The sequence below is a fragment of the Rhinopithecus roxellana genome, chromosome 2 (genome assembly GCF_007565055.1).
Source record: "Rhinopithecus roxellana isolate Shanxi Qingling chromosome 2, ASM756505v1, whole genome shotgun sequence".
NCBI lineage: Eukaryota > Metazoa > Chordata > Mammalia > Primates > Cercopithecidae > Rhinopithecus > Rhinopithecus roxellana.
In genome coordinates this window covers 95,731,384-95,745,466 of record NC_044550.1, presented here as the reverse complement: position 1 = coordinate 95,745,466, position 14,083 = coordinate 95,731,384, and the positions used below count along the sequence as shown (strand labels likewise).

The 14,083-nt window shown below is 39.8% G+C and overlaps 1 protein-coding gene across 1 annotated transcript in view; it reads right to left on the bottom strand.

Annotated features, from left to right (window-relative positions):
* Positions 1 to 2,431: 2,431 nt before the first annotated feature.
* The window catches only part of CPE (carboxypeptidase E), a 118,910-nt gene continuing 107,258 nt past the window's right edge, over positions 2,432 to 14,083 (bottom strand). Inside the window, exons 6-9 of the mRNA XM_030918134.1 lie at positions 12,872 to 13,011; positions 7,432 to 7,531; positions 5,055 to 5,173; positions 2,432 to 3,245 (exon numbers count right to left, since the gene is read on the bottom strand). Of these exons, the coding sequence (XP_030773994.1) occupies positions 3,147 to 3,245; positions 5,055 to 5,173; positions 7,432 to 7,531; positions 12,872 to 13,011 (458 nt within the window). The 3' untranslated portion in view covers positions 2,432 to 3,146. The remainder of the gene's footprint in view (positions 3,246 to 5,054; positions 5,174 to 7,431; positions 7,532 to 12,871; positions 13,012 to 14,083) is intronic.

The following is a 14,083-nucleotide window of genomic DNA, read 5'->3' as shown; positions in this document are numbered from 1 at the left end:
GACATATAACCAGTGTCCTCCCCTACATTTCCTGCATTCTGTTCAGTTAGGCAAAGTCACGTGACTAGTCCTGGACAACAAAATGTGAGCAGAAGTGACATGTGTCACCTCCAGGCTAAGCCAATGAGAGGGTCCACTCTTCTGTTCCAGTCTTTCCTCCCCACCCTCTGCAGTAAGTGGGGAGGTCCCACATTCCAGATGATACAGCTATGCAGGTCAGGACCTCCACCAACTTAGGTCCCGAGTGAACAGAGAGAAGCTTAAGATAGCAAAGTCAAGGCCATGGAGAACAATAGGAAAAGAAAGCTCTTGGCCAGGCGAGGGGCTCATGCCTGTAATCCCAGCACTTTGGGAGGCCGAGGTGGGTGGATCACGAGGTCAGGACATCAAGATCATCCTGGCTAACACGGTGAAAACCCATCTCTACTAAAAATACAAAAAAAAAATAGCCAGGCGTGGTGGTGGGCACCTGTAGTCCCAGCTACTCGGGAGGCTGAGGCAGGAGAATGGCACGAACCCAGGAGGTGGAGCTTGCAGTGAGCTGAGATGGCACCACTGCACTCCAGCCTGGGTGACAGAGACTCTGTCTCAAAAAAAAGAAAAGAAAGAAAGCTCTTGCCAAAGTGTAGAATGAATTCTGAAACCAGAAACACTTTCTACCCCTAAAATAGAAGGCCCATAAAGCGTCTGCTCAGCAAGATTCCCGAGTTGCTGCAGGCCTGAATGCTGGGCCCCTCTCATTGCTCACCACTTCAAATGAAAGTGTTTCCTCACATTGTCTTGATCCTGTTCTACCACTGCACACTGGGGGTGAGGGATGCATTTTACCGGTCTTCTTAGTTTACTTGTCCCTGAAACAGGATTGGCCATATACAGACCTGACATAGAGACTATGGTGAGATCACTCAGAGATCCTGAAATTGAAGCTCAAAGCCATGATTTGATGTGACTTTAAGCCGTCTCCCTTGCGAAGTGAGTCCTATATTTGGAAAAAGGAGAGCAAAGTTGTGTTGGCACCAGAGAGAGGACTACAGCAGTGACAGTGCTCACCAAACACTGTGGTTAGGCAAGGCCATGTAACTAGCTCTGACCTGTGAGCTGTGGGCAGAAGTGGCCCCAGTTATCTTCTTCGGTCACCAACACAGGAGACTGAAGAAACCTTGTGCTGGGCTGGCAGAGCCGCAGGTGGAAACATTCTACATAACTGTGTCACAGCATGCAGCGCGAAGTTCCTGGAGAGTTACGTAGACCTACAGACTTTGCATGAAAAATAAATTACTATTAAGTCAGAACACTAAGAATTGGAGTTGCTTCTTACGGCAGCACACTGCAGTCTATCCTGTCTTATCTAAACCTTGAGAAGCAAAATTTCGAAGCTCTTCGGAGCTCAGTTTCAATCTCATTTTTCTTCTCACTCTGTGAGCTTCTCTTAGGCAACTGTACATCTGTCCTTCTTCAGTCTCCATCAAGCCATGTGTTTCCTACCTGAATGCTTTTGCATCTGCTATTCTGTCCCAAAGTTCACGTCTCCTCACCTAACTGGGTGCACTTCTAGACTACATTTTCCAGACTTCCTGGCAGTTACTGTGGCCAAAGAATGTACAATTCCAGGCGGTGTGATGTGAACAGAAGTTATACCACTCCCAGGCCTTCCCACAAGAACACCCTCTGCATTCTCCCCCTTGCTCTTTCCCCTTTCCCACTGGCCGCAATGGAGACAACCGCCAATGCAGCATTGTTGGACATGTGCAGAAGATGGCAGATCTTCTGTCAGAATGGATCCCAGAATGTGGTCCCAGACTGTGTGAAGAAAAGTCACCCCATCTTTCTGTCTTCTTTCCAGTATAGGTACCTGAGCAAAACATACACTTCCATTGTGTTTAACCCAGGATATATGTGGGGGCCTACTATTATAACAGCACGAATTTAACCAAAACTTACACTTGCAGCACTGATCAACCATACCACCACCACCATGCACATACACACACCCCCCTACACTCAGACACTCTGCATTGCTCACACCCACTCAATATTCTAGGTCTGTGCATTAAGATGCATCCCTGACTCCTCTCATCCAGTCTACTTTAAGTTGCTCTGTCATTCTTTCTCTCTGTACCCTGCTCTTTCTTGTCATTTTACTTATCACAACGCATAATTACATATTAACCTGTGTGTTACTGATTCAGAGTTTGTGTCCAAACATTGATTTGTGTGTTATTTATTTAAAGGTTGTGTCCAAAATCAGAACCTTTCGCCTGCCACAATAACATACATAGAGGCTATGCAGTGCTTGGCACACAGCAGTCACCTAACAAGTTTTAAAATGTACAGGATGAACACATGAGAAGCCACTATTAAGAGGATACATGTTTTCATCACAAGAGCACAGTGCTAGACCAAAAATCTTAGAGAATTAAAATACACACCCTGGGGATTTTTTTTTTTTTTTAACCTTTATTCATTCCGAATGCATTTCTGGGCCACTCTACAACCAAGAGAAAACCTAAACTTTTAAGCGGTGTTAACGGACTAAATAATGTAATAGTATTGCTCCTATATGTACAAGCAAGAAGTCAATTTTTATTCTTTTCATAAAACCTCTTTGTAAACATGTACCTTTTCTTCCCATCAAAAATGCATTAACAAGATCATGCTTATAGTTAGTCAGTACAAGAAAAAAACGACGATTTATACTGAATTGTTTAAGCCTTGCAGTAGAGTGCTCACAACTCCGAGCTGTATCTGTTAACCTTTTCAATAGCATTCATTATGTGACATTGTCGCCAATTACAGTAAAAGAACTTCACTAATTTTTAAAAGCTAGAATTACCCAAAAAGTTCTGCATTGTAGATAATACCAGGAATATTGCATTTAAGCCTAGGGTGGCAAAATTACTTAAATCTTTTCTATATTTTTTGTGTAATATAGGTAGGAAAATGAATACTATATAAGAGAATGAAATATATCAAGTTCTTATATTTTTACCTAAGAGGCTATTTATTTTAAGTAATGTTGATTAATATTTAAATGATTAAAAAATAAATCAATGTTAAGTATTAACTGCACAAAATCTAAAAAAAAGACCACATTACATCATACTACATTATATAGATAGATTTAAAGCAGCTAGCTAGAAGCCTTTTTAAAAATTTAAAGTTTCTGACATCATTTTCCACCATTCCATCAATTCTTCCTTCTCCTCTTCTTTCCTTTCAGAAAATGACTCCAGTTCAAAATCAACCTAAAAGAGAAAATCAAGAGCATATTACTATCAAACTGCATGTGTCCTTTTAATTGAAATAAAAAAAAGGGCAGTTTCAGTATACACTCAATCCAGTCACCTGAATTAAAGCAAATCCTGAAATAAAAATCTCTTGTGATAAATAATAGATATTTTCAGGGGGAAAAAATTCAAAAGCCTCATGTTTGAAATGTCCTTTGATTTAATGGCTTTGAAGACAGATATAATTCAATCAAATTCCTGCCCCAGCCTCTTCTCCTTATAAAAAGATGTAACTGGTAGGGCGCGGTGACTCATGTCTGTAATCCCAGCACTTTGGGAGGTCCCGGCGGGCAGATCACAAGGTCAGGAGTTCAAAGCCAGCCTGACCAACATGGTGAAACCCCGTCTCTGCTAAAAATACAAAAAGTAGCTGGGCGTGGTGGCACAAGCCTATAATCCCAGCTACTCAGGAGGCTGAGGAAGGAGAATCTCTTGAACCCGGGAGGCAGAGGTTGCAGTGAGCCAAGATCGCGCCACTGCACTCCAGCCTGGGCGACGGAGCGAGACCCTGTCTCAAAAAAAGAAAAAAAAAAAAATTAACTTATAGTTAATTTTCTGCCTTTGGCTATTTAGTGAGCACCTCCTGTCAGCCTTGAATCTTCTCCTAATGTGGGAGGGAATGTGGAAGAGTACAGTTCAGCATGCTGGTATCCCAAACTACAAGGTTCTGCTTTCCAGAATCTTGAATCTGTTAAAGAAACCGACAAAAGCAAGTATGTGTCCAAGCCACTCTCTTTGTGAACAGGAATCTTCATCAGGTCTATGGAGAAGCCACACACTCCCCGTAAAAGGCTGTTCAAAGTAGGCAGCCCTCAACCCCAATCCCCTCAGGCCCCATCCCAGATGGAACTACGAGTTTCCTGATTTGGCCACTTAAATGCCTGATTATTTTGGATTGCGATTCCATTCACTATATCCTTGCACTAACACATGCCAGAAAGACAAAGGATCAAAATAGTTGAACCTTTACAAATTGTTCCCGGGGCCATTTTTTCCGGGTTTCAGTTACCCAAATATACCTCTTGATTTTAATACATATACAGCCCAGTGTAGACATGCACACAATCAAAGCTATGTACCAGTTAAAAACTCAAGATATTTTGTTTGCAAAAACCAAGCATTTATACTCCAAGTTCTGGGTGCATAAACAAAAATATAATAAATTCTTTTCAAGTAAGCCTTGTAGACTTTCAAGAAATCCTACAGATATTCCCAAGGTCCCAGGCATATAATACGAAGGTAGTAGTAAAATTCTTCTCTAAGAGAAATTTTGGTCTTATCACCATCACCTTCCTAACAAACAAATGAGATCTACTTAAATAAGATATGGTTTTTGATAGTACTTAGCACAGAGAGCCTTGCACATAGAATACGCTAAATAAATGTTTGGTTAGCACCTAGAATTTTCTTTTATGTATCATTTTTTTTCAGATACTTATTGAGAAAGGCATGTGCTAGGTGCTAAAGATAAAAAGGCAAATGAAACATAATCCCATTTAGATGGAAATCAAGGTTAGCAAATAAAAATTTAATTTTTTAAAGTTTTATTTCATTTTCTTGTAAATCTCTTCAAAAACTGAGAAATAGTAATAGAGCTTCATATTAACTTTGCTAAGCCTCAGTTTTCTCATCTGTTAAGTGGAGATAACAATGCTACCTACCTCATAGGGCTAGTATGAAGATTAAATATAAGTCACTTAAGTATGCCTGACAATGGTAAATGCTTTATTATTATTATAGCGCTTGGCTATTATTATGATTACTTACCCCAACAGCAGGGCTGTAAGGAACTGCCACTTTCTTTGTTATTGCCAGATAGCCTGGAGCTGAGGCTGTAAGTTTATAGTTTCCAGGTATAAGCAATCTCCAGTAATCACCATCCTTTGCTGTAGGAAAGCAGAATATCAAATCACAAAGCACATGACATATGCAGAATTACAAAATGCATAATTATGCCATCTAAGGAATACCCAGTCTAGCTCAGTTCAACTTTTTTGATTCTCGATTTTTAAAGTAAATATATAGGGAATTTAATGAAATTTTATTGAATAGGGCGTGAAACTCTCTTTACAGGCTTCATTTCTTATAGCTACTTTACAGATATCAATGTTAAATTGTCTAATAAACCTCGTACGATCATGGACCTTCTAATCACATCAGGAGCAACACAGGGAAAAAGACAGATGAAGCCCCCAAGCAGCGGCATCAGAACACGCAGCCATCATGTTTTGACTCTTGCCAGGTGATGACCTGATAGTCAGAGAATCTTCACAGAGTGTGGGCCAAAGGTAGCCCCTGTAGGATCTCTGAGGCCCTAGTTAGAAATTCAGATTTCTAAAGACTTAGAACACATTGGGCACCCTAGTCCATTCAATCTCCCATTTGCCTAAGTCAGTGATTTTCAAACTTGGGTGCAAACCTGGGAAACTCGGTAAAATGCAAAATCTGATTCCAGCTCCCGGAGTCTGCATTCCTGACCAGCCCCAGGGCAATGCTAAGGTTGCGAGCAGAGGCCACACTTTGAAGAGCAAGGTTTTCGTAGACACTTCACACCTTCTTCTTTTTCCTAACACCCCTACACATCCCGTTCATCCTCCCAGTTGATACTTTACATCTTATTTCATTGCAAAAATAGGTACAGTCAAAAAAATTAAGCCCCCATCCCCATATCATCAAATCTACCTCTAAATCCACATCTCCTTGCAGCTATTGCCTCAATTGTCTTCTTTGCTTTATAGCAAAATTTCTGGAAAGGTTTGTTCATGTCTCAATCTCAGAATGATTCTTCTCTTATTCTCCCTCGGACCCAGTCCAATCAGGATCCCACCACTCACTCCACTGAACAGATTTTGATAAGATCCTCTGAACTGCTAAATCCAAGGATTCATTCTCAAGGTTCATCTTAATTGACGCTTTTTCACTCTCTCCTTCTTGAAGCACTTCAAGGCCTCCAGGACAACACATTGCATTTTCTTTCTACCTTCAGTTCTATTGCTGGTTCCTTCTTATTATCACCTTGCCATTGAACAGCTGGAGTATTCTAGAGCCCCTCCTCCTATTTAATTTCTTTCCACCTGTTTATTCCCTAGTTAGATTTTCCTAAACAGTTCACATCATGGAATGCAGAGAAAATAAAATATTTGTATGACACATTAGGGCTAACAGGTATCTTGAGGCAGGGATACTAACGCTGGGTTTCACCCTCCCAGCTAAGGGCTAAGGGGCTACATGGGGTAACATCTTGGCACAGATTCTGGCATACTGGTTGGCACCTAGTGGGCTGTTGATAAATGAAGAATGAATGGAGTTTTAGAGGACAAATGTTAAAGATTTTTTTTTTTAATCCAAGCTATAAATGTGAAGGTTAAGAAAGAGCTGACGATACAGTGGTTTGGGACATAAGTTAAAGGTTAATTGTCACAAGGTCTAAAAAAAATTGTAAAGAGTTTGTAACTAAAAAGAAAAAGCTGTCATTATTGAAAAGATCCCAACAAATGACAATTAAAATGACCTGGATCAATGTTTATTAATGGGAATAGGTAGATTTGCCAGAAAAATCATCATTTTCCTCAAACTGGGAAAATGGAAATTAAGCTCAAAACCTAGAAGTCACTAACATCGCACCTCAATCCTATAAATTCTTGTTTAACCTTGAATCCCTGCGGATTTATTTTATGGATTAAATGAAAAACTGTGTGAGAATTTTTAGACACACAACCCGCAGCAGTTTTCTTCCTTCCTCCTCTTTCCGCTCCCTCCTTCGGTCTCCCCATTAGCAGCTCGTTAGCACTTCTTAACACAGACCAGAAATCACTGGTATTTTAACCCCAGCAGCTCCTTTTCCTTTGCCTGAAGAACCGCGAAGAACCGGCAGCCTGTGGTACCACCTCCCAGCTCTGGGGCGAGACAGCTGAGGAAAGGGCGCCACCTGCTGCACCCGGATTTCTAACGCAGCAGCCGCCCTGGGCTCCACTCCGCCTGACCTGAGCCCACAAATGAAACTTCACCAGATCAAAGCTCAGAAACGCTGCAGAGATACGAGCTATTTGTTTCGCTCAGAAGAGTATAAGACTTATAATTATGATAATTAGTAATTATGCTGTTGTACATAACGTAGAGCCTCCAGATTGTGGCAAAGACCCACCGGATGTAACATCGTGGTCTATTCCTTCCACGGAGATGGTGGCATTGGCAATTGGGTTACCTTGAAGATCTCGGACAAATCCTTTGACTCCTCGGTGTATCTGTGAAGGTCAAGAACAACCAAAAGTTAATATGACCTATAAATTATAGAAATGGCCTTAAATATGTTTCATATCAAGCATCTCCTTATTTTCCAGCAAATACCGTAGATTCCCATTGTTTAAGAATCAAGATATGCACAAAAGGCCACTGAATTTTTTGTGCATTTTATTCTGCTTTTCCATAGAGAAATGAAAATTAATAACTTATTTGTGTCCAAAAAAAAAAAAAAGACTTTAGTACCTTTCAAATCATAAAAAAGTGTCATATTAAGGGAGGACACAACCCCTCATACTGTCTTATGCCCAATTTCTGCCTCCAAAGAAAGAAGAAGTAAAAATTCAAAGGCAGAAATGAAATCCACAGGCAGACAGCCCAGCGCCCCACCCGGGGCCTGGTAGTTAAAGATCAACCCCTGACCTAATTGGCTGTTATCTATACATTACAGACACCGTATGGAAAAGCACTGTGAAAATCCCTGTCCTGTTCTGTTCTGTTCTAATTACCGGTGCGTGCAGCCCCCAGTCACGTACCCCCTGCTTGCTTACTTGATCACGACCCTCTCACGCAGACCCCCTTAAGAGTTGTGAGCTCTTAGGAGGGACAGGAATTGCTTACTCGGGGAGCTTGGTTTTTACGACGTGAGTCTTGCCAATGCTCCCGGCCAAATAAAGCCCTTCCTTCTTTAACTCCATGTCTGAGGGGTTTGTCTTCAGCTCATCCTGCTACAATATGTGTGAAGTTCTAGTCTTAGCGTATTTCATAACTTACTCTCCTTTAATTTTGGTCATCTATGTATCTGTTATATGGCTACTGTCAATTAACAAGGATATCGTAATAAAAGCCATTTAATATTAGCTCATTTTGGATAAAAAGATATCTACTGTGACTGCTTTTGCATTAAATCTATTAACATTATTTTGGCTGCAAATAGAGTAGGGAACCTTATAACAGAAAATAGGATGTTGAATTAGGAAGAAGATGGGAGAGCTGCCACTGAGAATAATCCCCCTAAATTAAGTTGTAGTCATCAACTGGCTATTATTTAATACACTGCAAACTACAAAAACTGCTTTTCTCTTTATTTTGGAAAGACAGTTCATCTAAGTCAATATGTGTTTGAAGTGACAGAGTCACTTCAGGTCTTTAAGAAAGTACTGCATCTAGAATATACATCAAATGGTAATTCATTAACTTGATTACTTAACAAACTATGCACCAACCTCCCAAATGCTCAGGTTGTGCCTCACCCAATCGGGCTATAGAAAACAAATTGTCTTTCGCTACTTAGGATATCTGACTATTTCCCTACAGAAGAGAGATAAGTCTCCTGCAACCTTTTGTCATCAAAGAATAAATTTGGCAGTGGTACACTGTTTTATCAAAAAGATGTCCCTTGTGACCAGCAATATTTTGTGTGTGTGCCATTTTTCTTTAAAAAAGAAACCTCTCACACCCTATAAAAATAACATGTAATTTTTTTTAATGTTGCAAATAGGAAAAGGCTATCCCTGTTGTCAGTAATAATGATCATTTTATTGGCAACCAGTACAGCAAAGAGAGTAAATATATTTTTTAAAAGTTTAAGATTTATTCAATTCTAACTTTTCTCCATAACTTATTTATGAATTAGACAACCAAAATTGAAGAGTTTGAAATTTAGCCATTGAAAAACATGAAACATGAAAACTTAACTTTCTGAATTAAAAGATAAGAGTCAGAAAAAGTGTAGAGAGGAAGAAAAGGGCTATATGTAGAGATCCAAACTCTAAATTTCTTAAAATGAGGCCCCATTCAATAAAACTGAGAAAGATACTAGCTGATAAAAGAGGATTTACCCAAGTACTTTATTCCTCTTGAGGCACTATAATCCTAAAACTATCAATATTATAAGCCTTAAAGAAAGTTTCTAATTTCCACATCATTGTAAAGTAAGCAAATCAATCACTACAAGAACATATTATTCGCCTGTATTTGGCACAAATCTATTCGGTTAATATTCATGGCTTTATTTTTTTCTGCCTCTGCAATCCAAGACTTATATCTCAGTATGCAGTTTAACAAATAGTTAAAGAAGTAAATGTCTGTCTGTGATATGTCAACTTTTCTGTTTGAAAAATTCCAGTGTAGTAATAAATCTCAGTAGAAGTGTATGGCCTGTGTCAACTCCCCATGAATGGACTGGAAAATTCAGATTGTATGGTTTTTGCAAAAGAAATCACGAAAGTCCAAATTTCACTCATGCCTGGAAGAAGCTGTTTTACTACACTTGGGCTGCCTGCGATGATCACTCCCCAGATTCCAGGACTTCTCAGTTTCAGCGAAGGCTGAAAAAAGCATCCATAAGATTCTCCATTTGTTGCTTAGGACTGTTTACAGCCCCTAAACCCTCGTGTAGTGTCACACAGAGAGCTTGCTGCAACTGAAGATTCTTGGGTTCTTCCCTGCAGGGAGTGTGATTTAATGGTAGGAAAGGAAACGCATTTTTAATAAGAACTCTAGATGATTCTAATGCAGGTGCCCATGAACCATTCTTTAAGAAATTCTTCGAGAATTTTGAGAATTAGACTGTTTCAAAGCTACTGAGTGGAAGGGAGCTCTTCTCCTTAGCAAACTCTTTAGTCTAATTAGCTTTACAATTCTAGTCCCTGCAAACATCCCTTTAAAACTCTGCAAGGGATTTCCTCTCAAACAATTACAGAAATAGATCTCCTAATCACCTATTTTCTATGAGTTGTAAACTAGTCCAAGCTTAGATTTTAGGCCCAGGTGTTCAATTACTAATCACCACCATTGTCAAGACAACAATTACAACACAGAACTTCTGGCAGCCCTCACTGATTTTTCATCAGCCTTTGTTTTCCTCAACTGGAGAGTTCTATAATGCAAGCTAGATGAGCTGGTTATAAATACCACTCACTGCTTAGACACAGTTTGCATCATAATGACAATCAATGCCATATCAAGGTAGATCACATGGATCTGTGGACAGAGCAAATTCTTATTCCGAGTGCCATAAAATAGGATTGTGTAACTTTATCCTTCTTCTTTTTAGCTTATTTATATATAAATTGACATTACTGTCAGATGAATTGGATGCATGCCCACCTGCCACCATAAATATGACAAATCTCCTTTTTCACGATGGTAAGAAGATGTGTTTTATTTGTTTTGTATTATGTTTTTTCTCAAGAACTAAGAGATGATTTAAACAGCAGCTAAGCATGTTTCTAAATTGTTGATCAGAGTGATGATCTTATTGGCATCAACTTTAGTAAATCTTATAGCACAGCTCCAGGAAGCCTTTTCCAAACTTCCATGATTGGGTTAGGTCCCCTTCTGTGTACTGCCATTGCTCCTTGTTGCTAAGCTTTTTTTGTTTCTCAGCCAGCTCTCCTCCTCCTCTCTTGTGATTAGGTATTCTTGTTTCTGACAGCACTCGTGTGAAGCCTTCCTGAGGATGGTCACTATCCCCAGTGCCTCACAGAATGCCTGGGATGTGAAACTAGTCAATACACTTTTGTTGAAAAAATATATACGTAAAATTAAAAGCACTGTATTAAGGAGTATAAATACAAATATTATTTAAAATTTAAATATCATTAAATATTTATTAAAATAAAAAGCACTGTATTTGATATCTAAGTGGAGAACACCCCAGTCAGTCCCATCTTACTTCCTCTATCCAAAAACATACTTTTCAGTTAACTTTGCTCTTAGAAGATCCATCCAAATACAGCTCTCCTCAATGGAGACGTTCTGTAGGGGTTCCCACCACAGTTGTTCTAGAGTCATTGTGGACTACTTATCCTTAGTTTTTGTGTTGGAAAATACCTTTTTAAGCTAACATGCAGCAGGAATCCATTGATTCAAAAGGAATCCTGTGGAATGAGTGTTCTTTAATCACCATCTGACATCAGTGGATGTATTCCATGATAGTCCCTGGTAAGGTATGACAGTATATGGATATTTGACATGTGTAAAAGAATTCCTATGCTGATTTTGCTTCTTTTTTTGTTTGTTTGTTTTTTTGGTAGAGCAGCCTTTATTCAAAGGAGGCCATAACAAGATATAGGGACCACTGCAACAGGGTCTTGCAATGGTGGAGAAAGAAACTGGATTCAACTCCTGGTTTTACTTTTTTAAAAGTGTTGATTTTATATATATATATATATGTTTATATGTACATATATACATATAAATACTTAAATGTTTATTTAACAGCATTTGTTTATGTCAAATTAGTTTAACAGATCGGTCTGGGCTATTTGTTGGCACATGAAACTAACATCACTCTACTTGACTTTAGGCGTAAATGGCCACATTCAGAATAAAATTTGAAGACTGGCAAAGCACTGCAGGAATGAAGTCTTTAGATCTTTCTACTGCCACTGCCCCTGGTGCCAGTGTCTACATACTATGCAGGGGGTGGGGTTGGCAGGGGACTGGCCAGAGTAGGTGAAGGATTTTATTCTGGCAGATGGTGAGATCCCCCAAATTCTATATGGATCCCATTGGAATGGCTACATAAATGGCTCTCTGGTAAAGATCCAGGCTTCTGTTCTGAAAGTCAGTATGGCATGGTGATTCTGGAAATAGACAGCCTGGATTCAGATTCTAGCTTTACAATTAAATCCCTGAGAACTTCAGGTGAGCTGTCTAGCCTCTCTGTGTCTCTCTGTCTCTGATTCTTCATCTTTAATTTAGTGATAATTATAATGATGGTGAAGATGATGATGATAACTTCCCTCATAAGGTTGTTGTGGGGATTAAATGCACTAATTATTACATAAAAGGCATTTAGTATAATGCCTGGGAAATAGTAAATGACCAATAAACATAACTCATTATTATTATTATTACCTGTGATACAGTTGAGTCCAGGGTGAGAAAGATGATGCCTGTACAGCTCAAAACTTAAGGAGACACTCACTCTCAAGGGCTACTCCTGTACTTGCATGTCCCTAAGATTAAAATCCTCCTTAAATTTTCCATTCTAGGTGCCTCACTTGCCTTACTTTTGTTCTGACTCTGCCTGGGATGCCTCACGGTGATCAGGGTGGAGTCCTAGTATTGCCCTTGCTTAGAATAATACAAACAAAAACAAGATTCTATATCTTTTCTCTATACTCTCCAGTTTAGTCAGTTCTTGGTGAATAGTCACGAGCCACAAAACCTACGACAAATAAAAGCCTAACTGAACCACTGCTGACACCTGCCTTCCAAATATGGTGTCCTCATTCTGCACCAGATGGATTCCCCTGGACTCCTCTTACAAGAGCATTGTATGCCAGGTTTGAATGCTTCTAAACCTTGCATTTTGTGCTGGCGACTGTGTTTACCTGCTCAAGGTAGCTAATGAGGGAGTTTTTGTTATCCTCCCAGTAGGCCTTCAGAGTCTCTTCAGGTGGAAACTTCTCACAGCTGAGCTCCACGGTGATCTCAAAACAGTTGCTGCTAAGGTAATTGAAGTCTTGCATCCCTGCCAAAACGCCAGATGGAAAGTCAAAATACGCACAAGGAGCCTAAAACTCTACACAGGCTAGTCTTCTGAATCAAAAACCAAGTAAAAGGTACACAAACCAGGGCATTTGGGGAGCCTGTGGGAAACCTTAACGGGAATCATCTGCTGTAAGGGATTGAACAGAGGTGGGGGCTTGTTAGACCTTAAAAGCACAAACTCTCAGGTTCCTAAGCAAAAGTACTTGCTGCTTCAGAGTGCTAATGCGGACATCACCCACCCTCCACACTGCTGGAGTGGGCTTTGGAGAAGACAACAGGGTAAAAGACTTCATCCCTACTTATCTGTTAAAGAAATGCACATCCCTCTAAGTCTACCTTTCTACTGGAGAAGAACTTGGAGCTTCATGTGACATGATCTGTCATACTATATTGTTCCTTAAGCCCAATCAGTATCATAGTGTATTCCTGAGGGATTGGGAGTCTTGGCAATATACTATTGTCAATCAAGAAAAATGATGAGACAAGTCTCAATTGTTTTAGGGGATTTCTTTGCCAAAGTTAAGGATGTGCCCCAGAGACAGGTCTATGCCTTTCTCCGAAGATGATTTTGAGGACCCCAAATTTAAAGGGGAGAGGGTGGGATATTGATAAGCACACAGTTTTCACATAAACAAAAGGGGGCAGAGGAAAAATGTGGGGAATGTGCATTTTACATAAGATAACACAGACAAAATGGCATGGGGAGCAATCGGATATGCATTTGTGTCTGGCGGGCTGGGGTGACTGCACCTGTAAAGATAAGCTATCAATTTACATGGCCAAGGTGAAGTTTTAACAGCTCACCAGGAATTTCCTTGTGGGCAAAATATGAGGGAGGCATGTAGCCTTTCATCTTGTAGTTATCTTATTTAGGAACCAAAACAGGGTGGCAGGTTTGTGTGACCCAGTTCCCAGCTTGACTTTTCCCTTTAGCTAAATGAGTTTGGGGTCCCGGAATTTAAATTCTTTTCACACTATATATTAATTCAACAATCCCTGAGTATCTACTACATACAAGATATAATGATAACAATACTTCAAATAGCACCAAA